This window comes from Diceros bicornis, chromosome 1 (genome assembly GCF_020826845.1).
Source record: "Diceros bicornis minor isolate mBicDic1 chromosome 1, mDicBic1.mat.cur, whole genome shotgun sequence".
Taxonomy (NCBI): Eukaryota; Metazoa; Chordata; class Mammalia; order Perissodactyla; family Rhinocerotidae; genus Diceros; species Diceros bicornis.
Genome location: NC_080740.1, coordinates 55,669,985 through 55,693,096, shown reverse-complemented (window position 1 = coordinate 55,693,096; position 23,112 = coordinate 55,669,985). Strand labels below are relative to the sequence as shown.

General features: G+C 39.0%; 1 protein-coding gene and 1 long non-coding RNA gene across 2 annotated transcripts in view; one reads left to right on the top strand and one right to left on the bottom strand.

The window, feature by feature from the left end:
* SPOCK1 (SPARC (osteonectin), cwcv and kazal like domains proteoglycan 1) overlaps window positions 1-17,694 on the top strand; it is a 478,475-nt gene extending 460,781 nt beyond the window's left edge. Inside the window, exons 8-10 of the mRNA XM_058540847.1 lie at window positions 5,295-5,357; window positions 13,569-13,706; window positions 14,220-17,694. Of these exons, the coding sequence (XP_058396830.1) occupies window positions 5,295-5,357; window positions 13,569-13,706; window positions 14,220-14,410 (392 nt within the window). The 3' untranslated portion in view covers window positions 14,411-17,694. The remainder of the gene's footprint in view (window positions 1-5,294; window positions 5,358-13,568; window positions 13,707-14,219) is intronic.
* The window catches only part of LOC131405734 (uncharacterized), a 193,530-nt gene that overhangs the window by 13,413 nt on the left and 157,005 nt on the right, over window positions 1-23,112 (bottom strand). The window lies entirely within an intron of this gene.

Genomic DNA, 23,112 nt, shown 5'->3' with positions numbered 1-23,112 from the left:
AGGCAGATAGAGATCAGCAGGCAGAAAGACACGCTAGAGAATGAAGCCTTCTTCCCATGTAATGGCAGGCACAGGCTCTTTTCTCCTAATTTATTTCTACTTTTAGCATGGTATAGTAGAAAACCCAAGAGCATAATCAAGGAGTCCATTATTTCAGTCCTCCTTTTGGGAGAATCTCTTAACTATGTTGTGCCTCAGCTTTTGCATCTGTAAAATTAGCATAGAAACCTTTGCTACATAATACCCAAGGTCATTGTGAGATTCTTAATGTGAGAAATACTGTACAAATATGAGTGTGGTAATTCCCATTGTCACATGAATTCTCCATGTTCCCCTTTGAGAAAGCCACTTAGCTTCTTTAGGGTAAATATGGATTTATACTGAGTGCCTTAGACAAGGATATTTTGGTTGTAAATAAACTTCAGCTAACTTAAAAAAAAGACAAGATTTGAAGAGCATATGGAAAGAATACAGGAGTATCTCATGTAATGCAAAGTCACACAGGAGAGGCAGGCTGCAGGGGGTTCACACTAGCGACAGGAAAACTCTCAGGGATCCAGGGGCAGGAGCTCTGAGGCTCCCTGAGGGGCATCATGGTTTGGCTTTATTCCCTCTGTCTCAGCTTCCCAGGGTTTGTGCCCAAGTGTGGTGGCCTACAGCTCATGGGACCAGCAGACACTGGCTTGTGTCTGAATTTCAGTCCCAAGACTCAGAAAAATCTGGTCCAGCGCGGGTCAGGAATCCAGGATAACATACTATAGCATGGCTGTCAGAATCCACCCCACCCCCACCACCAGGAAAGGAAGACGCCTACTAATATTAAAGTATTTAGATTACGTGTGTGTGTGTGTGTATGGGTACAGACCCAATACACAGAGCAGAGAATAGTGGCATTACACAAGGGCACTCAGGGAAAAGTATGTGCGTGTTTATAGGATTATAAGATACAGCCCCAAAAGCAGAATTACAGGTCAAAAGGGCATGTGCATTTTTAAATTTGAGCAATATTTCCAATTTTCCCTCCAAAGAGGTTGTACCAATTTTTACTCTCACCACAAATATCCAAGAATATCTAATTCTCCAGGTGTTGCCACAAATTTTGTGATCACTGCCAAAGAAATTGTATTTTCTTATAGGTTTCATTTCTCTTATTATGACTTAAGTTGAGCATCTTTGTGTTTGAGATACTCTTGAGTTTCCTGTTCCTTGAAATGTCTATGTTTTTTGTACATTTTTTCCCTATTAGGTTCTTGTGTTTGTTTGTTTTTAGTAGGAACTCTCTCTATACTAAGGACATTAGAACTGTTCTAGTCATATGTATGGCAAATATTTTTTTCCCAACTTGGTGCATTTTTGCTAGGGAGAAAATTTACATTTTAAGATAGTCAAATTTCTACATCTTTTATTTTATGGCTTCTGAGAAGCCATAAAACTTACATTAGGCTTAGAAAGGTATTTCCCACTGCAAGATAGTAAAGCAAATCTCTGTTCAGTACCCTTTAGGTTGGTTTGTTTATTTAAATCTTGTATCACTTTAGATTTCTTTGGCGTATGGTCAGGTAGGGTCCCAGCCCCTATCCCCACCCCTGGAGATGGTTGTCTGGTTGCCTTTCTGTAATTTATTGACTAACCCAGCTTTCTCTATTATATATGAAATTCCTATATGCTATGTGTGTATCTGTCTATTCCTGGTACTCTGTTCTATTATTGAACTATCCATAAACCAGTTGTAAACTGTTTAAATCACAGTTGTTTTACCATATGTTTTAATATCCAGTGGGGCCACCATCTCCTGCCATTAATCTTTTTTTCAGTAGTATTCTTATATGTTTTAACTCCTTTAACTTTAGAATCAGTTTATTGAATTAAAAAAATTCTTGTTGGTATTTTTTTAGAATCAGGCAAAATTAGATTAATCTAGAGAGAACTGACTGCTATGTAATATTGAATCCTTTTATCCTAGAACAGGATCTGTCTGTTAACCTGATAACAGGATCTGTCTGACTTACAAGTTTGCTTCCCACAGACATTATACTCCCTCGTGTTTATTGCTGTTGTCATTGTAAATGAAATCAATTTTTTCCCATTATATTTCCACACTGGTGGTTGTTTCAATATTAATTTTATTCCCAGCTACCTTACTAAATTCTCATTTTGTTTCTAATCGTTATTCTGGTTGGTTTCCTTGGATTTTCCAGGTGTGCAATCATATCATCTGCAAATAGTGATAATTTTTTCCTTTTCAATTTTTATACCCCATTTCTTTCTCTCCTCTAATCACATCAGCTAGTACCTCCAAATCGATATGCTTGGGATGGTTCAGCATTAAGCTTAATGATAGCATTTGGCTTGAGTTCATATAAAATCATGTGACTTGAGCCAGGGTTCAAGTTTAACCTGAGTGAAGGAAAGCCTCAGTGCTAATGCTGACTGCTTCCACTGGAGGTGTAGTGTCAGGGCCCCGAGAGTGAGGTTACTGCCTTAACCAAGAGACAGAGCTGGTCACCTGGCCCATGTGGTGTCTCTGGATAGGCTGCCCTTTCAGCAACTGCTGAAGGAATCCAGGACCCCCACCTATGACACAGCATGGCCTCCAGGAGGAGTTGAGCAAAGAAATTTGTTGTAGTTCTTTTTTCATTTGTTTCTCATTTTGTGTTAGTTTCTTTCTTTGTTAAGTTCCCACCAGCTCCCTCCCTGACCCAGAATCAGTTCTGGGATTTCTATTTTACTTTCACATTTCATTATTATTTCCTGTTTATTAAGGTATGTACTTGAGGCTAAAATTTTTCTCCAAAGCACTCCTTTAGCTGTAGACCATAGGTATCAATATCTGGTATTTTTATTATAGTTAGTTTGTAGATATTCTATGATTAAGGCTCTGAGTGCCTTTTTGGCCCAAGAAAATTTTGAGAGAGCACTTGTAAACTTTTCATGTGGTAGGATTCTCTGTTGACTGCTTTTGACATTATTCTCCACTTTTATTGCCAAGTTTGAGTTTTAGAACTTTTTTCAAAAATTCTCATGGGAATTCCGTTCTTTGACTTAGTCCTTGAATATTTGAAAATATTTCTATTTTCTTTATTCTAGAACAAAGACAATAAGTATAAACTTCCTGGAGTCACAGGTTTTTTTCTTTATCCTTTTTATACATTATTCTCAGCACTGGGTGTAGCTATAGAATAATGTGAACCCATACTAATAATTTTTTTTCCATTTTATTGGTGATGTAAATATTTTGCCTGGAAGCCAAAAGGAGTCTTTTAAGGACATGAATTTCCTAGGACATGTCTTAGTTTTGCTCAGTCTGTATCACTGTTTCCTGATATATGTTATGCTCTTTTGAGCTCTAGAATTAAATTTTTTTTTTTTGTTCTATTTGATTAGTCTCTTCTCAGGAGCATCAGTAACACGGATATCTCACATCAGTTTTGTTGCTTCAGCTACAGCCTTCATTTCTTTCTTTTTTTTTTTTTTTGAGGAAAATTAGCCCTGAGCTAACATCTGTTGCCCATCCTCTTTTTTTTTTTTTTTTTTGCCTGAGAAAGATTGGCCCTAGCCTAACATCCGTGCCCATCTTCCTCTACTTTATATGCGACACCACTACAGCATGGCTTGACAGGCAGTGTGTTGGTCCACACCCGGGATCCAAACTCGTGAACCTGGGCCGCTGGAACGGAGCATGTGAATTTAACTGCTACGCCACCAGGCCGGCCCCTATTTCTTTATTTCTACATCTGGCGTTTTGTCTTGTTCTTTCTTCGGCAATTTTTTCTTGCAGCAATTTTTAGTACGTCTCAGTCTGATTCATTTTTCCTTATTTTCCAATAAGTAGAGTTTTTAAAATGACTGTAGGACAATTTGGGGGCGGGAAGGTTCTCACAATTAGCAACTTGTTTCATAGTAAACCGTCTGACAGTGTTTATATAAATGATTGTGATTTTCCTTCTCTTCAGGAGCAGTCTTCTAAATGCCTGCAGTTTCTTCTCTATATTTCTGCATAGTTACAAAGATGAGCATTTCCAGTTGCAAAATAGGAATAATATTGGTACCTACTTTATATGGTGGTAATTAAAATGTAAAATTCTAGAACATTGTCTGGTACATTCTAAGAATTCAATAAAGGTTTATTATTTGTTATAGTAAATGCTACCTTTAATCATCGAAGATGGAATTTATTTCTCATTTTCAGTTGGTTGGTATCTTTCTCCTGTACTCTGAAAGCATCTTAAACCCAGAAGTCAACAAAATGCACTTTACAACCAGTTTCTCTCAAGGAACAAGCAGCAAGACCAGGTGGTACTGTGAAATCCACAGAATAATAGTTGTAAATAGGTGCTCAGGTACTTTCTACAGGCCCCACACTTGCATATACAGGGGTAGTATAAGTGCCCTGAGAATCAGAACCCTCTATCCGTGCCTGGAGGACCAGGAGCAAATAGCAGAGCCTCCCAGAGCCACCGGATCTGCAGGGGCAATTCGTGGTAAGACTCAAGAACTAGTGAGGTCACCTTTTTGCTGGAATGGAAGTAAGTTCTTCTCTTGGGAGGTAAAAGAATACCACACACTTTGATATGCCCTCTTCACCACGTAGCTCCATTGTATCAATCCTTCACTTGAGAACTGACAGGTTTGTGCTCATTCATAACAACATGTGTTTTATAGTTGAGGACTTGGAGGCTGAGAGAGCCCAAAGTACTCAGCTATGAGGTAGCAGAGCCGAGAGTTAGGGTCTCACTCTCTACATCTCTTGTATATCTTCATTGTTATCCCTCGAAGCCCATGTTTTTCTTTCCTGGGTAGCGAGCCATGAGGTCTGAAGGAGCCATTCCACATCCTTTTTCTCTCATATAGCAAGACCTGGGGTAGGTTAAGTATTTGTCACCTTTCCTCTGGTTAGTTGGTTTGTGGACTCAGAACACTTACCCACTAGTAAGCTTTGGTCCTGGTTCTCAGCTCATAGAAATCTTAGCTGATTATTTACTTATATAAAGGAAAAAGTCTGTTAGCAAAGCACCTATTAGACATCTGGTATTTGCTTGAGTTGGTGATGGGAAGAAAAATTCCTGTATAATGAAAGTAGCCCCCAAATACTATTTTAAGTACCTCATGGTAAAAGTTTTTTTAAAATTAGTAACACTAATGGCCTGAATTTGTTTTGCTGCATAGTAATAGCATATGGAGTAATTCCACTCCCAGGTGTGTCATAGTCTACATTTCACGTCAAGAATGAAGCCAATCATTAGAGATTATATCCCACGCCATCTGGAAACTGACTTTCATAAATTATTTTTTAGGTCTCCCTTGCCAGAATGAAATGAACAGGATTCAGAAGCTGAGCAAGGGGAAAATCCTGTTGGGTAAGTACAATTTCTTGCCACTCATTTAAACAACTAATTAAACCATCCATGTCTCTTGTAATATTGAGCACAGCAATGGATATTCAATTAGGGCCCAGTGTTTCGTGAAAGAAATGCCTTGTTTTACCCCAGACAGGTCTCTTCCAGGCAGCTGGTAACATGCCACAGTCAGCTGGACATAATCTGAGGATCGTTTAGCTGGTTGAGAACTGCTGCATGCTCTATCAGCAAAAGGAGAGGTCAAAGGTCAGCCCGGGACTAGAATCCAGCACCATTTCTATGTCTAAATCCTCCCTGACCTTGAGCTCCAGTGAACCTTGGCTTTTTCTTCTTTCAAGTACAGCCACCGAATGGAGCTCTCAAGTGTTCCTTCTAACTCTAAAATTATAAAGTCTATAAATTATAGAATTTCCTGTATTCCCCAGATCAAGTTGTCCATTCAAGGAGGAAGATGAGCTGTACTCCCTTCTAAATTTATCAGATAGAATTCAAAGACTTGAGTGTGTGCTTAAGTGTATTTCTCTGTCACATGCAAGCAATCCCTGGAAGAAGGCATAAGGCTGTTGAGACACTGCACATTCTCGTCTTATCTTTGTCCAAATGTTAAGGCAGAAGCACATAGGTTCTATGAGTGTGTTTTCCCTGGCATGCGAGCCTATGGCCGAGGTAAAGGTAACAAATGCTGTCCTGGTGAATCATTCCCTTTTAGCTCCATGCCCTCCTTTCTCCAGCACTCGGGGGTAGTCATGGCATTCAGACAAGGCCGTCCCTGAGAGGTTGTTAAACTTTGTTTGTTTGATGAAGAAAGGAGTCTGCATTGCTTTCCTTGCTTTTTAAAAAGAGAGCTGACAGCTGCAACACAATAATTCAGAATTTTTCTTCTTGTGCAGTCAGAAGCAAGTGCATTCCCTAAGCAGCCTGCCATTTCAGAAGTTTATCTATTTACTTGAAGGAAGTGGGCCAGTTTTTTGCAGATTGTTAAATGCAGGCAGTCTGTGAACTCTGGTTAGTTCTCCTCTTCTGGTTTTTGAGTCACCTTATAGTGAATACTGCCTCTTTTTTCTAATGTTGAAAATTTCTTATTTCACTGGCTTGCCTCAGACTTTCCACTGCTGATAACACCCAACTCAGAACTCCAAAGTTGTGACTTTGACCTGTCTGGGCCTAGGTTCTTCTCCCATGTAAGAAGACATAAAGGCATCTTTCTGATCTGAAGGCAAAGTGGCTGGATTCCTTTTCCATAGGTTTTCTCATAGGTTTTCTCATAGGTTTTTCCAGGGCAAGGACTTGTGCTCACTGATCTGATTCCTCCACATGGGAGGTTATTTTGAGTTTGAGTGATGTGCCTAAGGTCCAGAGGTACTTATAGAATTAATGTAACGCTATTTTTAAAAAATTTACTTTCAAAGGGTATGGATATCTTCTTACTGCTTCATTAATTAATAATGAGACATTTATAAGGTATGTGGTCTGAAATAGACTGCTTCATCTTCCATTTTCCCCAGCTCACATGAATGAAATGCCTACCTTTGTCCTACCATGAATCCTACATAGTTTTAAAACTTACTTTATCACAACACCCCACATATAGAGATTACTCTGGCTAAATCATGAAAATGCCACTTATCTGCTGACAAATTATTTTTATCATGGGGAAATCTCCTAACATAATAAATGTGTATTCAGGGGCATTCAGATTCAAAATAAATAAAACAAGCAACAACAAATTATAATCAGTTATAATTACTGCCTACTTGGAAAAGTGGTAATCTTATTACATTATAGATTTAGAGCAGCACCTGCTTCTTACCAGCCTGGGGGCTCAGGCCGATATGCTTTTTTTTTTTTTTTTTTTGGTTTATCAAGGGCTACTGTTTTCCAACAGCAGCTCAAGGAAGAAGAGCAGCATTTCCCCAGCTCCCTACCTCTCCACAAACCTCTCTGCCTTTGGGTTATTGAGAGCATTTACTTTTTCTTTTCCTTCCTATCTATGATCTGATTTGATCTCTGAGAGCCTGGTCATCTTGGAATAGGCTGGTGAGAAGAGTGTTTAAGAGTAGTTCCTAGAGTCAGCTGAATCTGGGGTTAAATCTAGGTTCAAAATAGTAAAGATACCTGCCTCCCATGCCACACTTCTTTCTGAGGTTTATTCATGAAATAAAATCAGAAATAAAATTAGAGAGTAGAAAGCTATGTAGTAAGCAGAGACCCCTGTCTTCACACAGTTAATGTGGGCAGTGTTACTGCCCAGGTCACACTTAAGAGAATTCTCTCACAGAAGATGAGCACACAATCATGAAACACACCCTAAGAAAAACCAAAACTAAAAACTGTCATAAATAAAGATTACCCACAGTTGAATGAGAATCAGATTGGCAACACCACTTAAAGAAGAGAAAATATCTTCAAAGTGCTGAGAGGAAATAACTTTGAACCTAGAATGTTAAACTTATCCCAGTTATCATTCAAGTGTGATGACAGAGATATTCTCAAACCATAGATTCAGTAAGTTTACGAACCAGACTCACTAATGTATCACTAAAGAATTTACTCTACAGAAGACAAACAAGACATGCTGCTAAATCTAAATATTACCTATAAAAATGTTTTGATAGCAAGCTAAAATTCAAATTTCAGACTGTTGGGGGAAGTGGGAAAAAGGTGGTAAAAATGTGTTAAGTTTCTAGTTTATTCAGGGAGAAAAGAAAATGTAGATTAACTTTACATCTTTTTAGGAAAATAATATGCTTCTCTGTGGAAAATTTAAGGGTAACAACAAGAATATTAGAATGTATAGTTTTTAAATCTATAGAAGAAAAACATGGAATAAGGAGACTTGATCATTTCAATGAAAGGGGTGAAATGAGAAATAGGAAACACAAAATATGGTGGTAGAAATAAGAGCAAGCATATCTGTAATCACAATAAATGTGAATGGGCCAAACTCATTTATCATGAGACACAGACTATCAATTGGTATTTTTAAAGAGAGAGTTACACATAAAACAATTCCACAGAAAGTTGAAATTAAAAGATAGTAAAATCTGACAAAAGCAAATACTTTGTTTTGAATTCTAAAAACAAAGACAGAATATCATCTTGCTGAAATGTTCCGTTTACAATATTATGTCATCAATTGGTATACCCATAACTTTAAAATAAAACATAATCGAATTTCAAGGAGGAATTGTCATAATCAGAGACTTTAATATACCTCTTCATGAAACTTACAGTTCAAGTAGACAAAAAATGTATGGAAGAATTGAATAAAATGATCTTTTAGCATTCACATATATGTATTCCTGTAAATAAGCATAGAATCTATAGACTTTTCAAAAACATAAATGAAATATTTGCCATGGATTACGCCACAAAAGAAAACTAAACAAATCTCAAACAATTTTCACAGATCAAATTTACTCGCTACAACACAACGAAAGTAGAAGTCAAAAATGAGATTACCAAAACCCTGTACGTTTGGGGGCTTTTATAAATAGTCAAAGATGAAATAAAGTAAAAACTACAAAACATTTAGGACTGAATGATAATGAAAGCACTGTGTACCAAAGTTAGAGGAAAGCAATAAAAGTGAAACTTAGAAGAACATTCACAGCTTCAAATGCATTTATGAAAAAAAATCAAAACTAAATTAAATTTTCAAATCAAAAAGCTGTAAGACCACCACCATAAACTGAAATGATTAAGACTAAAGCAGAAAACAATGAAATAGACAAAACTTTGGCAATATGAAAGGCTCAAATACTGTCATGAATTTAAGAGTGGGATGTAACCTTAGATATAGAATATGGTAAACTTGTGTTTGTGAAACTTCAGTGTATATCAGAATCACCTGGAAGGTTTTTTAAAGCACCGTCTGCTGGGCTCCCCTCTCAAAGTTTCTGATTCAATAGGTCTAGGGTCAGGCCCAAGAATTTGCTTTTCTAAGATATTTCCAGGTGATGCTGCAGATGCTGGTCCTGGGACCACACTTTGAGAACCACTGCTATAAACCAATTTATAACAATTACTGAAATGGATACTATGAGTTACCACATTTGGGCCACAAAGAACCAGAAGACCCAACTAGATAAAAAACCATGAAGTTAATTTAAATCAAACTCAAAATGCTACTTTCATCCCCCAAAATAGGCACCAGGCCCAAAATATTTTTATGGGTGAATCCTTCAAGGGAGAGATCATTCTCATTTTATATAAAATGTCTAGAGTATAGAAAAATACCTGAATCATTTTTATGAATTAGTTGCTTTGATACAGAAATTGAAGAAACAAAAGTATATGCCTCTATCACTTAGTAACATAGATGCAAAGGGATTAGCAAATTGAATCAGTAATATTTATTCCAGGAAATCAAATACATATTTAACTGTGCCACCAGTAATTCATCTCATTAAAAGTATATCAAGGATAGAAAAAATAGTACATAAAGGGTAAAAAATCATATGATTTTTTCAAGTGTTAAAAATGTTATTGAGGGGCTGGCCCTGTCACTTAGCGGTTAAGTGCTCGCACTCTGCTACTGGCGGCCTGGGTTCGGATCTCGGGTGCACACCGACGCACCGCTTCTCCGGCCATGCTGAGGCCGCATCCCACATACAGCAACTAGAAGGATGTGCAGCTATGACGTAGAGCTATCTACTGGGGCTTTGGGGAGAAAAAGGGGGAAAAAAGGAGGAGGACTGGCAATAGATGTTAGCTCAGGGCCAGTCTTCCTCAGCAAAAAGAGGAGGATTGGCATGGATGTTAGCTCAGGGCTGATCTTCCTCACAAAAAAAAAAATGTTCTTGAATCAGAAGAAATAGTAAATCTGAACAGACCAATTACTAATAAGGAGATTGAATCAGTAATCAAAAATCTCTCAGTGAAAGAAAGCCCAGGACCAGATACCAGATGGCTTCACTGGTGAACTTTGCCAAACATTTAAAGAAAATTTAACACCAATCCTTCTCAAACTCTTCCAAAACATCAAAGAAGAAAGACCACTTCCAAACTCATTTTATGAGACCAGCATTAACCTGTTACCAAAGCCAGAAAGATAAAAGAAAACTAAACTACAGGGCAATATCCTTGATGAATATAGATGCAAAAACTCTCAATAAAATACTAGCAAAATGAATTCAGCAGCACATTAAAAGAACCATTCACTATGATCAAGTGGGATTTATCCCTGGGAGGTAAGTATGGTTCAACATATGCAAATCAACCAATGTGATACATTACATTAACAAAATGAAGGATAAAAATCATATGGTCGTCTCAATAGACACAGAAAAACCATTTGACAAAATTCAACATCAGTTCATGATAAAAACTCCCAACGAATTAGGTATGGAAGGAACATGCCTCAACATAATAAAGGCCATATATGACAAGCCCACAGCTGACATCATACTCAGTGGTGAAAGGTGGAAAGCTTTTCCTCTAATATCAGGAACAATACAAGGAAACCCACTCTCACCACTTCTATTCAACATAGTACTAGAAGTCCCTACCAGAGCAATCAGGCAAGAAAAAGAAATAAAAGGCATCAGAACTGGAAAGGAAGAAGTAAAATTGTCTCTGTTTACAGATGACATGATTTTATATACAGAAAATCCTAAAAACTCCACCCAAAAATTGTTAGATCTAATCAATGAATTCAGTGAAGTTGCATGTTACAAAGTTAACATACAAAAATCAGTAGCATTTCTATACACTAACAATGAATTATCTGAAAAAAAAAGAACGAAAGCCTCATTTACAATAGCATCAAAAACAATAAAATACTTAGGAATAAATTTAACCGAGAATGTGAAAGATCTCTACACTGAAAATTATAAGAATTAATGAAAGAAATCAAAGAAGAGACAAATAGATGGAAAGGTGTCTTGTGTTCATGGATTAGGAGAATTATGTTGTTAAAATGTCCATACTACCCAAAGCCATCTATAGATTCAATGCAATCCCTATCAAAATTCCAATGGCATTCTTTACAGAAGTAGAAAAAACAATCCTAAAATTCATGTGGAACCACAAAAGACTCTGAATAGCCAAAGCAATCCTGGGAAGAAAGAACAAAGCAGGAGGCATCACACTTCCTGATTTCAAGCTATATTATAAAGCTATAGTAATCAAAATGGTATGGCACTGGCATAAAAACAGCCACAGAGACCAATGGAACAGAATCAAGAGCCCAGAAATAAACGTATGCATATATGGTCAACTATTATTTGACAAGGGAGCCAAGGAGACTCCATGGAGAAAGAGTCTCTTCAATAAATGGTACTGGGAAAACTGTATATTCACATGTAAAAGAATAAAACAAGACCCCTATCTTAGACCACTCACAAAAATTAACTCTAAGTGGATTAAAGACTTAAATGTAAGACTGGAAACCATAAAACTCCTAGGAGAAAACAGGAAAAAAGCTCCTTGACATGGCGCTTGGCAATGATTTTTTGGATATGATGCCTAAAGCACAAGCAACAAATCAAAACTAAACAAGTGAGGCTACATCAAACTTAGCAGCACAGCAAAAGAAACAATCAACAAAGTGAAAAGAGAACCTATGGGATGGGAAAGAATATTTGCAAATCCTATATCTGATAAGGGGTTAATATCCAAAATATTCTAGAGCAAACTAAGCCTGAACTAACACTGGAGGCAAAAATGATAACTGAAGCTGTCTTACTTTGGGCACCTCATAAAAAGGCAAGATTCTTTGGAAAAGACAAGTAGAAGGCAGCAGGAGAAGAGGAAAAGCAAATATGAGATGGATAAAAGAAGCCATAAAAGCCATAGGTATGAGGCTATAGGAGCTGAATAGGGCTGTTGAGAAGAACATTGTGGACATCACTTATTCACAGGGTCACCAGGAGTCAAAGCCAACTTGACAGCATGTAATAATATAATAAATCTGGAATATATAAAGAACTCATACAACTCAATAGCAAAAAAAACCCCAAATAATCCAATTTAAAAACGGGCAAAGGACCTGAACAGACATTTTTCCACAAAAGACATACAGATGGCTAATAGGGTCATGAAAAGGAGCTCAACATAACTAATCACTGGGGAAATGCAAATCAAAACCACAATGAGGTCACCTCATGCCTATTAGAATGGCTGTCATCAAAAAGACAAGAGATAACAAAGGCTAGTGATGATGTGGAGAAAAGAAATCACTTGTGCATTGTTGGTGGGATTGTAAACTGGTACAGCCACTATGGAAAACAGTAGGGAAGGTTCCTCAAGAAATTAAAAACCAAACTACCATATGATCTAGCAATTCCACGTCTGGGAATATATCCAACGGAAACAAAAACACTATGTTGAAGAGATATCTGCACCCCCATGTTGAAAGCAGTATTATTTACAATAGCCAAGACATGGGAACAACATAAGTCTCCAGTGACAGAGGAATGGGTAAAGTTGATAAACATATATAATGGAATATTATTCAGCTATAAAAAGGAAATCCTGCCAATTACAACAACATTGATGGACCTTGAGGGCATTATGCTAAGTGAAATAAGTCAGACAGAGAAAGACAAAATACTGTATGATCTCACTTAAATGTGGAACCCAAAAAAAGAAAAAAAAAAAAAGTTCATAGAAAAAGAGATCAAATTTGTGGTTACCATAGGTGGGGAAGAGGGGACTGGAGGAAGGCGGTCAAAAGGTGCACACTTCCAGTTATAAGATAAATAAGGACCAGGGATGTAATGTACAACATGATGACTAGATTAACACTGCTGTATGGTGTATATCTAAGTTATTAAGAGAGTAAATCCTAGGAGTTCTCATCACAAGGAAAAAAAGTTTTTTTTGTATCTATATGAAATGATGGATGTTAACTAAACTTATTGTGGTAATCATTTCACGATATATGTAAGTAAGTCAAAGCATTATGCTGTACAGCTTAAACTTATGCAGAGCTGTATGTCAATTATACTCAATAAAACTGGAAAAAATGAAGTTATTACCCATTCATGATTTAAAGGGAAAAATAAGAACTCATCAAAGAAAGAATAGAAGGAATCCTGTCTATCTTTGAGCAAGTCCCAGGGTCCCGTAATCTTGACTAAGTAATAACCAACCAACCCTTTCTCTCCTGTAGCCCTGCAGCAAACACCCTGTCTGATGTGTGAACCCTATTCTCTGTCTTGGAAGGCATTAACCCTGAGTATCTCTGGACTTCTCTGATTCCCCCAGGAGCATTCATACCCCGGTGTAATGAGGAGGGCTATTACAAAGCCACGCAGTGCCACGGTAGCACGGGGCAGTGCTGGTGTGTGGATAAATATGGGAACGAGCTGGCCGGCTCCAGGAAACAGGGCACTGTGAGCTGCGGTGAGTAAGGCCTTCTGCACCAGCCCCACAGTGACCTCTGTTAACCTGGAGGTCTCCGCTATATTAGGATCTGAGCAGAGGAATTTCAAGAGGTGGCTGTGGTCTACAGTGAGTGAGTTTACAATGGAGACAGAGTAACCCTGAAATCGGAGGAGATTAGCTAGGTTTTCGAGTGGCAAGACCTCACCATGACCAGTGGGCTGGACAACAGTTTTTGACAGTCAGGAACTGTTGCAGGCAAAGAGCCACTTAGGCTGCCTTGACTTTTCGCTTAGGATTATAAACCTCCCAAGAAGGCAGAAGCACCTCAAAAATCCTGGGCTTCATCTCAGAACAAAGCTTATGGTCCATGCCATGTAGACTAACCCTACCCAGAGCGGGATGCTCCCACCTTCAGAAAGTAAAGTGCATGCTTTTGCCCTACAGTTAAGTCATACGCGAGGGAAACACTGACATGGGTCATGAGTAAGCAGAAACTAACCTCAAATCTTTTTTTCCTTCTTAATGTTTCAGAAGAGGAGCAGGAAACCTCAGGAGATTTTGGCAGTGGCGGCTCCGTGGTCCTGCTCGATGACCTAGAGGATGAACGGGAGCTGGGACCAAAGGACAGACTGGGGAAGCTGAGGGTGCATGCCCGGGCAGTGACGGAGGATGATGAAGATGAGGATGACGACAAAGAGGATGAAGTCGGGTACATATGGTAGTCCCCATAAGGAGGAGGACACAAGGTTTGCACAAAATTGCAAGTCACTTCCTGTTCCCGCATTTGTATCTAAGACTCCACGGCACCAAGGTCTCTTCTCCATTGTTGCTCTCTATACCCAACCTAAGGTTTGGAAGACAACTCTTTGTTCCCAGAGCATTCTGATTTTGCATATGGTTGTGTGGGAAGAAGGATGTTGTGTTTTGTTTTGTTTTGTTTTTTAGACAGGGGACTAGCTGGCTGAATTAGAGCCTCCTTCTCTCCTAAGAGGTTTTTGCAATGAGCATGTGATTTATGTGGGATTCTGACAGTGCAGGGAGCCCCCGCCCTCTAAATGTCTAAGGCCCTTTTGATCACCCACAAGGTGGTTATTACAGCATGGTTCCCAGCCTTACAGTGTCTAAGTGCTTTTCTTGTGTCCTGTAGATGTTGTGGAAAACACACCACACTGTACCTTTTCTCCCCTGCCCCCAGCACCCCTGGTGTTTATTATTAAAAGTTAGTTTTTCACATCACTATATCTGGCTTCCTACAAACAGCAGCCTTAATTCAGTCAAGCACCCCTTTGGGGAATTGATTTTCTTTATTAAAAATATTGTGTCTGGATGTTTCTCTCTGTACTTGCATAAATATGTATGTGCAGAAGAGACTGTGTGTGTATATGCCTTGCACACACACAAGTACACACACCTCTCAGAAAAAGTAGGTATCTATTAAAAACTCACTTGGAAAACAATTACAAATTTGGCAGCTTGTCCAGACCTGGATCACAATTTCTGGAATAGGAAATTTGTATCGAAGTTCTTTCTTGCACTAACAGTTGGCACTTGTAGCCTGTAGGTTGAGGAGGTTTCTTTGTGCATCAGCAGAGTTACTGGAAGCCTCTTTGATTTGAATAAGCCTCTCTCTGCCTAAATTGCTTTTCTCACAGAAGCCATGCAACTCCCACGTGGGCAGATTCACAAGCCATCTCTTTCATTTCAGCTCAAAGCCCCCCTCAGACTGCAGCGGTTCTGTCTGCCGCAGTTTCCTCCCTTCCCTACCTACTCAAGGGCTTTTTCTAAGGCATGTTCGCACACCCCCTGCTCTCTGAGAAGACAGTACCACGGTGTTCCTTAGCAGTAGAAAATTCAGGATTCTAAACTCAATGTTTTGCTTTTGCCCCCTTTCTAACCACAAATCATGATGAGAGTATAAAAGCTGTATGGATTTTACATCATTCATCATTTGTAAAGAATCCTAGATGAAGACCTAGAAAGAACTTTATAGTAGCACATGGAAGCTAGGGTTAGATTTTTCAGAGCTAGTCCTGCCCCCACCCCCTCACCCGCCCCAGTGTTGAGATACTAATGAAAGCCCTTCACCATTGCGTTTCTTTTCCTTTAATAAGCTCATTATTAGAGTCTATCTCCAAATTTGGTAGGGTTGGCATCTCATAGTTTTAGGCTGTCTCTCCCTGTCAAGCTGGCCCAGATACAAGTACCAAAGAGTAGTCTTCAAAGGGGCCCCATTTAGTTCACTACCAGCCCTTAAGCTCCTGCCCTACCTGGTTTCCACTGACCTGAATGCCCTAATCAGCCACCTGGCAAGGCTTGCTGGCCCACGTTTGTTTTTATTCCCTTCTCCGTGAGCTCCAGCCAGTCCACAAGACCACATAAACTCAGGCAAAAAATATATTCAGTCAAACCATGATTATAGTGGCAGCTGACCAAGCCCCCACCCCAAATTGACCAGTGATTTGTACTTTACCAGCCTGCTTCAAACTAGCATTCTCCAATCCTTGCATTGGCCAGATAAAGTCTCATTATCCCTAGAGTTAGTCTCAGATGGGAAATGAACATACTTGATATAGTGAACACCTTTGGCCCGAGAGACACAAGGACAACCGGGACCCTAGGTATAGGGAGACCATGGGCAAGCTCTGTATTGGGATCTCAATTCCATCACCTCAGTTTTGATATTTTTTTCTCACTTGAACAAAACTCTGAGATCATAATTTAGAAAACAGATGCTTAATTGAAGCTAAATTACAATAGAATGTATAAAAGAATCAAGACATTAAAAAATCTCAGTTTAGACCATCAAAGAAAACCATTGTTACTATCTCCTCTGAGCTTGGAAGAATGCACAAGAGAACAAATTAAAATCGACAGATTGATTTCACTTAGAGAAACTTCTAGGAACAGAGTGAACCACTGATTTTAATTTGCCTAATTATCTTATGACAAGTGTCAAATTAAGATGACACTTAAAGATCCTTAGCATTAACTTAATGATGGAGAAGAGTGCTCAATAGTCAATTCCCAGTAAGGTAATGAGATGCTCGTTTTCTGAGAGATTCCAAGAAGATATTTTAATTCATTAAAATATTAAATAAAAAGCCATCCCCAGACTGGAACCCAAAATCAATGGTGCAACATTAATGCCACTTTTCATGCCTCACTTTGGCATGACAGCATTAGAGTTTTTAAAGGTCTTTAGTACTTTTCACAAGTACTAAAGATTGGATATTTTTAGTTATCTTATCCTTAGGAGGAGAATTTTTGTTTTCCTCTTTTTTGGCAGGAGTCCTTTAGCCAGTGACTGAGTAAACATAAAAATCTTGATTAAAAAAAAATAATGTGATAATCTATTCCCTTGTTTGAGACAGGTATTGAATTGAATCCTCACTACTCATTTTTGGAAACTCCTTGGGGAATTCCATAAACAGTTCTTTTATTTAATACCATTTCCTTGGCATCCAACTTACATCCCAGAATTTTCTTCCACCATGGTTAGTTGTCTGCCATATTAATGTCTTTTGTTCCCACAAATATTCTAGGCATGGGACTACCTTAATACTGAATTTGAGGTTTTGTATCAGTTTCCCCTTCTTTATGCCCATTTTCCCACGCCCAGCAGTGAGTGATGACGTGTCTGTCCAGGTCTGCCCCTCTGCTCTTCCCAGGATGCGTTCACATTGGCTTTTTACCTTGACCACACTGTACAGTAACATCCAAGAGTCCTTTCTACAGTGGGTGGTTTTGGTCTTTTTATACCTTTTTCTCAAAGTCACTGATGTTTGTCCCTGTTCAGTGTGTAGCATTGTAATGAGAGCCCACCAAATCCTGAGTGTCAGTTTGTTGTCTATTGTAGACAAAATAGTGAAGTAGAAAAACCTAGTAAATTCTGAATGCTTTTCCAAGTAGAATTCTCTGGAATGTGAACAAGACTCTTTGGTTAATAGTAAATGCTTAACTGTAGTCCTGAGTAGGTACCTTTCTGTCTGTCTCAATAAATTTTAATTTGTCTGCAACATCTGAGTGTTTGTCTTTTGTTAGCTTGGATGTAAACTCACCAGGCCACGTCCACATGCCACCTCTGGAGAACAGCAGGGGCACACTAAGGGCCTTCAAGCCCTCTGTACGTGGTAGGGAGGTTGACCTGCTGGTGGTGGGGCCTGTCCTGGCCCCTCTCAGCACGTGCATGCCCTGTGCCTGCTCAGTCTAGAATCCTATCACCTGACCTCTCTTTCTGCTGCTTTCACCTCCCTCAGGCTTCAACTTAGTTACTTAGCCCTTACCTATCAGATTTCACTGTTGTCATCTGGTTTACGACCTTATGCTTTTTCAATTCTGCCTATTCCTTCCCTCTCCAGTCAGTTATTCTCCTATTAGCCTGAAAAAAAAAATCTATCTGTCTCCTTTATAGGGGACTCTAACTTCTCCTCAGTTCATGGATCAACACACCAGATGCTTGTCAAACATCAGAAAGCACTCACATTGGAACAGGAATTATTTCCTTTCCACCTTTATCCACATTCAGGCCAGTACGTCTATGACTTAATTATACCCTGAGTGAGTAATTTCACCACAAGGTGAGGTAGAAACTATCTTATGAATAATTCCACTCCTTTACCCCATGGACTGGTTTTCCAGAGAATTTACAGATTGACAGTTCAAGGAAAGGTGCTTCAAAAATCCATGCAATAACTGTCAGAACGTGGCCAATATAAAGCCTCCAGCATAGTTACAGGGCACATTAAAGAGAGGTTGGCATTTGCAGACACACTCCAAATTCCTCTCAAATTGGCACAGTGGTACAGGTCAAACATCACATTTCTTCTCAAGTTGTACACTCACAGATGCCACCTTGATCTGTTAGAGGCCAGGACCAAAGGAAGGAGAGCTGGAAGCTAGTTCTCCATCATTAGTTATCTAGTGTGAGCGAAAAGGTTGCAGCACCTTCTCAAGATTCTTAGTCAGTTGTAAGATTTGCTTTGACAAAGAAATTCAAGGAAAGAGGAAGATTTCAAAAGTTATTCACTCAACAAGCCTTTATATTTTTATGAGTAGATTATAGATTTATAGATTAATATATGTTGGCTGAATGAATGCCACTATGGGCAGGCACCATATTCAGGTCTACTAATATAATATGAATAAAACCTGGTACCTGCTCTGTTAAGTTATTATCTCCTTGAAAACAACAGACAAATAAATAACTGTTACAGTCTAGGTTGATGGAAATCTTAATTGACACCAATGGCTATTGCAGTCTTGTTAAAGCTTGCCTTTCTTGGTTCCTTTTATCCATCATTCTCTAGTTTTCCTCCTACCTCTCAGGCTGTTCATTTTACATCTCCTGTATATCCCTTTGTTCAACCAGTTCTGTTAATACTGGTGTTTCTCAGATCTGTGTCCCTGGCCCACTTCTCTTTAGATTTACATGCTTTCTCTGGACAGTCTTATGTGTGCAGATGGTTTCACCCATCTCCTCCACTCTGAGAAGCCCCGAATCTCTCTCTCGAGTATAGGTTTTGACTTCCACTCCATTCTGAAACAATCACCTGCCATTTAGATAATTCTACTCAGATTCCCCACTGACACCTCAATTTCAAACCTTAAAAAATCAAAATGATAGAATGAAACACAGAGTTAATAAGCCTATGACAAGAGGAGTCAGCAAGGATTTTCTTAAACAAGTCCTAACAAACATGAGCCATAAAGGAAAAGATGGATAAATTTTCCTCCATTAGAATTAATAACACATCATAAACAAACTTAAAGACAAAGAAGAAACTAGATATTGGTGACATAAAACCGATGAAGGATTAAGATATAAAATTTTTTTTAAATCCTACAAATTCATAAGGAAAATACAGCCCAACAGACTAATGGGGAAAAGATAAAAACAGGTGATTTGTAGAAGACGCACAAATGGCAAGGAAACCATGCCTTCCCTCACTGATGATTAGAGAAGCACAAATTAATGATCTATCAGTTTTCACTCAGAAAAAAAATCTTGATCATGTCAAGTGTTGATGAGAGTGCAGTATAAAGAACATTCTTGTACACTGTACAGTCAGAACAGCCACATGGAAGTCAGTTTGTCAATAGCTCTCAAAATAAGAGTATACATGTTAGGACCCAGTAATTCCACTTCTCAGGAACTACTCAGAGGGGGAAAAAACATGCTAACTTACAGATATATGTAAAAGTATATTCATTGCAGCATTTGTTAGAATAGGAAATCTAGGACAAAACTAAATATCCATCAATGGGCACATTTGGTGAGTCTATATTCTGGAATACTATGTAGCAGTCAAAAAGAATGAAGTGAGTGACGTCAGCATCATGGCGGAGTGAGCTTTCCCGTGAATTCTTCCCCCACAAAATACAACAAAAGTAACAGCCACAGACCAACAACGGAATCCCAGACAGTCAAAAGCTGGAGCGGAGGGATCCACACTGCCGCACATCTGAGAGCGGAACGTGCTGGGCCCCCGGAGGAAGTGGGGAGAGGTAAGGAGAACTCCGCTCCCTCCCCATCAGATCAGCGATCCAGTCCCCGCGGCTCCCAGAGAGGGGGGAGGGGCGGCCCTCGGCGGGAAACTGTAGCTCTTCGGGCGCTCTCAGCCAGTGGGAAACTCCCGCACAGAGGGCTCAGAGGAGCCACAGGGCTACCATCAACATCTGAGCAACCCAGAGAGCGGATAAAGAGGGGCAAACGAGAAGCCTCCCACGTCAGGGACCCAGAGGGCAAAAGAGAGAGCTCCCCCCTCCCCGCAACCCAGAGTCTGCAGCTCGACCAGATCTAGCGGTCCGAGGCAGACCTGAATAAACTGGACTGGACCCGTGGATCGCAGTGGGGAAAAGAAACAAAACAAAACAAAACAAAACTGCGGATCGCAGCAGAAAAACTGGGGCAGAGCGCAGGGGGCTTAGACTACACAGCCCTTTACCACCACACAGTGGCGGCAGGTGGAAATTGCAACCAGAGACTTCCAGGATGAGGAAAATCAAAACCAACACAGGAACCACAATGCAAAAATATATGAAATCACCAGACCAGAAACAAAATGACAAGCACCCAGAAATCAACCCCGAAGACACAGAAATCCATAAACTAAATGACAGAGATTTCAAAATAGCTATCATAAAAACACTCAACGAAATACGAGACAACACAAACAATTAAATGAGATTAGGAGTTTCTTCACAAAAGAGATTGAAATCATAAAGAAAAACCTATCAGGGCTGATGGAGATGAAGAACACAATGGAGGAGATAAAGGAGAATCTGGAATCTTTAAAGAACAGAGCTGACAATATGGAGGAAAGAATTAGTACTTTAGAGGATAGGAATACAGATATACTCCGGATGGAAGAAGAGAGAGAACTAAGACTAAAAAGAAATGAAGAAAGACTCCGAGAAATATCGGACTCTATTAGAAAATGTAACATAAGAATTATAGGTATTCCTGAGGGAGAGGAGAGGGAAAGAGGAACAGAGAGCCTATTCAAGGAAATAATAGCTGAAAATTTCCCAAATCTGGGGAAGGAGCAGGAAATACCAGTAAGCGAAGCCAACAGGACTCCTATATATATTAACAGACAAAGGCCTTCACCACGACACCTAGTGGTAAGGCTAGCCAGGGTCAACGACAAAGAAACAATATTAAGGGCAGCTAGACAAAAACAAAAAACGTACAAAGGAACTCCCATCAGGCTCTCAGCGGATTTCTCAACAGAAACATTTCAGGCTAGAAGAGACTGGAATGATATATTCAAAATACTAAAAGACAAAAACTTTCAGCCAAGAATAATCTATCCAGCAAAAATATCCTTCAAATATGATGGAGAAATAGTAACTCTCCCAGATAAACAAAAGCTAAGGGAGTTCATGGCCACGAGACCGCCACTACAAGAAATACTCAAGAAGGCCCTCAGGCCTGAAAACAAGAAGAGAAAGGGAACACAAAGCTTGGAGTAAGGAGAAAAGTAGGTAGACAAAATCAGAGAAATAGTAGATCTTTACCGGAATAGGTTAGCAACCACTTAAATACTAAACTCAAAGATCAAAGGAAGAAATTCACCAAAAATAAATTTAACCTCATCACTGTAAACACACAGCCACAACACAAGATAGAATAAGGTATAACAAGAGCAACTTAGAAGGGGAAGAGGAAAGTGACTGAATTGACTTAGTATAAGGAAATAGGAGGCTATCAGATAATGGACTATCTCATACAGAAGATTTTTCGCCCAAACCTCAAGGTAACCACTAAACAAATAATCAAATTAAAACCACATATGATAAACAAAGAGAAAACTAGAAGAATCGTAAGACAGAACAACCAAACTGAATTGGCAGTCCAAAACAAATGGGACAAGAAACAAAGGAAATGCAAAAGAACCAGAAAATAAGTGACAAAACAGCAACATTCAACCCTCATATTTCAATAATTACCCTAAATGTAAATGGATTGAACTCTCCAATCAAAAGATACAGAGTGGCAGGATGGATTAAAAAGCAAGACCCAACAATATGCTGCCTTCAGGAAACACATCTTAGCACTAAAGACAAGCACAGGCTCAGAGTGAAAGGATGGAAGACAATACTCCAAGCTAATGGCAAACAAAAGAAAGCAGGTGTTGCCATACTCATATCAGACAAAGTAGACTTCAAGATAAAACAGGTTAAGAAAGACAAAGAAGGGAAATATATAATGATAAAAGGGACACTCCATCAAGAAGACATATCACTTATAAATATATATGCACCCAACATAGGAGCACCAATGTACATAAAACAACTATTAACAAACCTAAAAGGAGAAATCAACAACAACACAATAATAGTAGGGGATCTTAACACCCCACTTACAGCAATGGATAGATCATCCAGACAAAAAGTTAATAAAGAAATATTAGACTTAAATGAAAAACTGGACGAGATGGACCTAGTAGACATATACAGAGCACTCCACCCAAAAACAGCTGACTACACATTCTTCTCAAGCGCGCATGGAACATTCTCTAGGATAGACCATATGTTGGGAAACAAAGCAAGCCTCAATAAATTTAAGAAGATTGAAATCATAACAAGCATCTTTTCAGACCATAAGGCTATGAAACTGGAAATGAACCAGGAAAAAAAAACTGGGAAAGTGACAAAAATGTGGAGATTAAACAACATGCTACTGAACAACCAATGGATCATTGATGAAATTAAAGGAGAAATCAAAAACTATCTGGAAACAAACGAAAATGATAACATGCCATATCAAACCATATGGGACGCAGCAAAAGCGGTCCTGAGAGGGAAACTCATAGCGATACAAGCCCACCTTAACAAACAAGAAAAAGCCCTAATAGGCAACCTTAAATTACACCTAACAGAACTAGAAAAAGAAGAACAAACAAAGCCCAAAGCCAGCAGA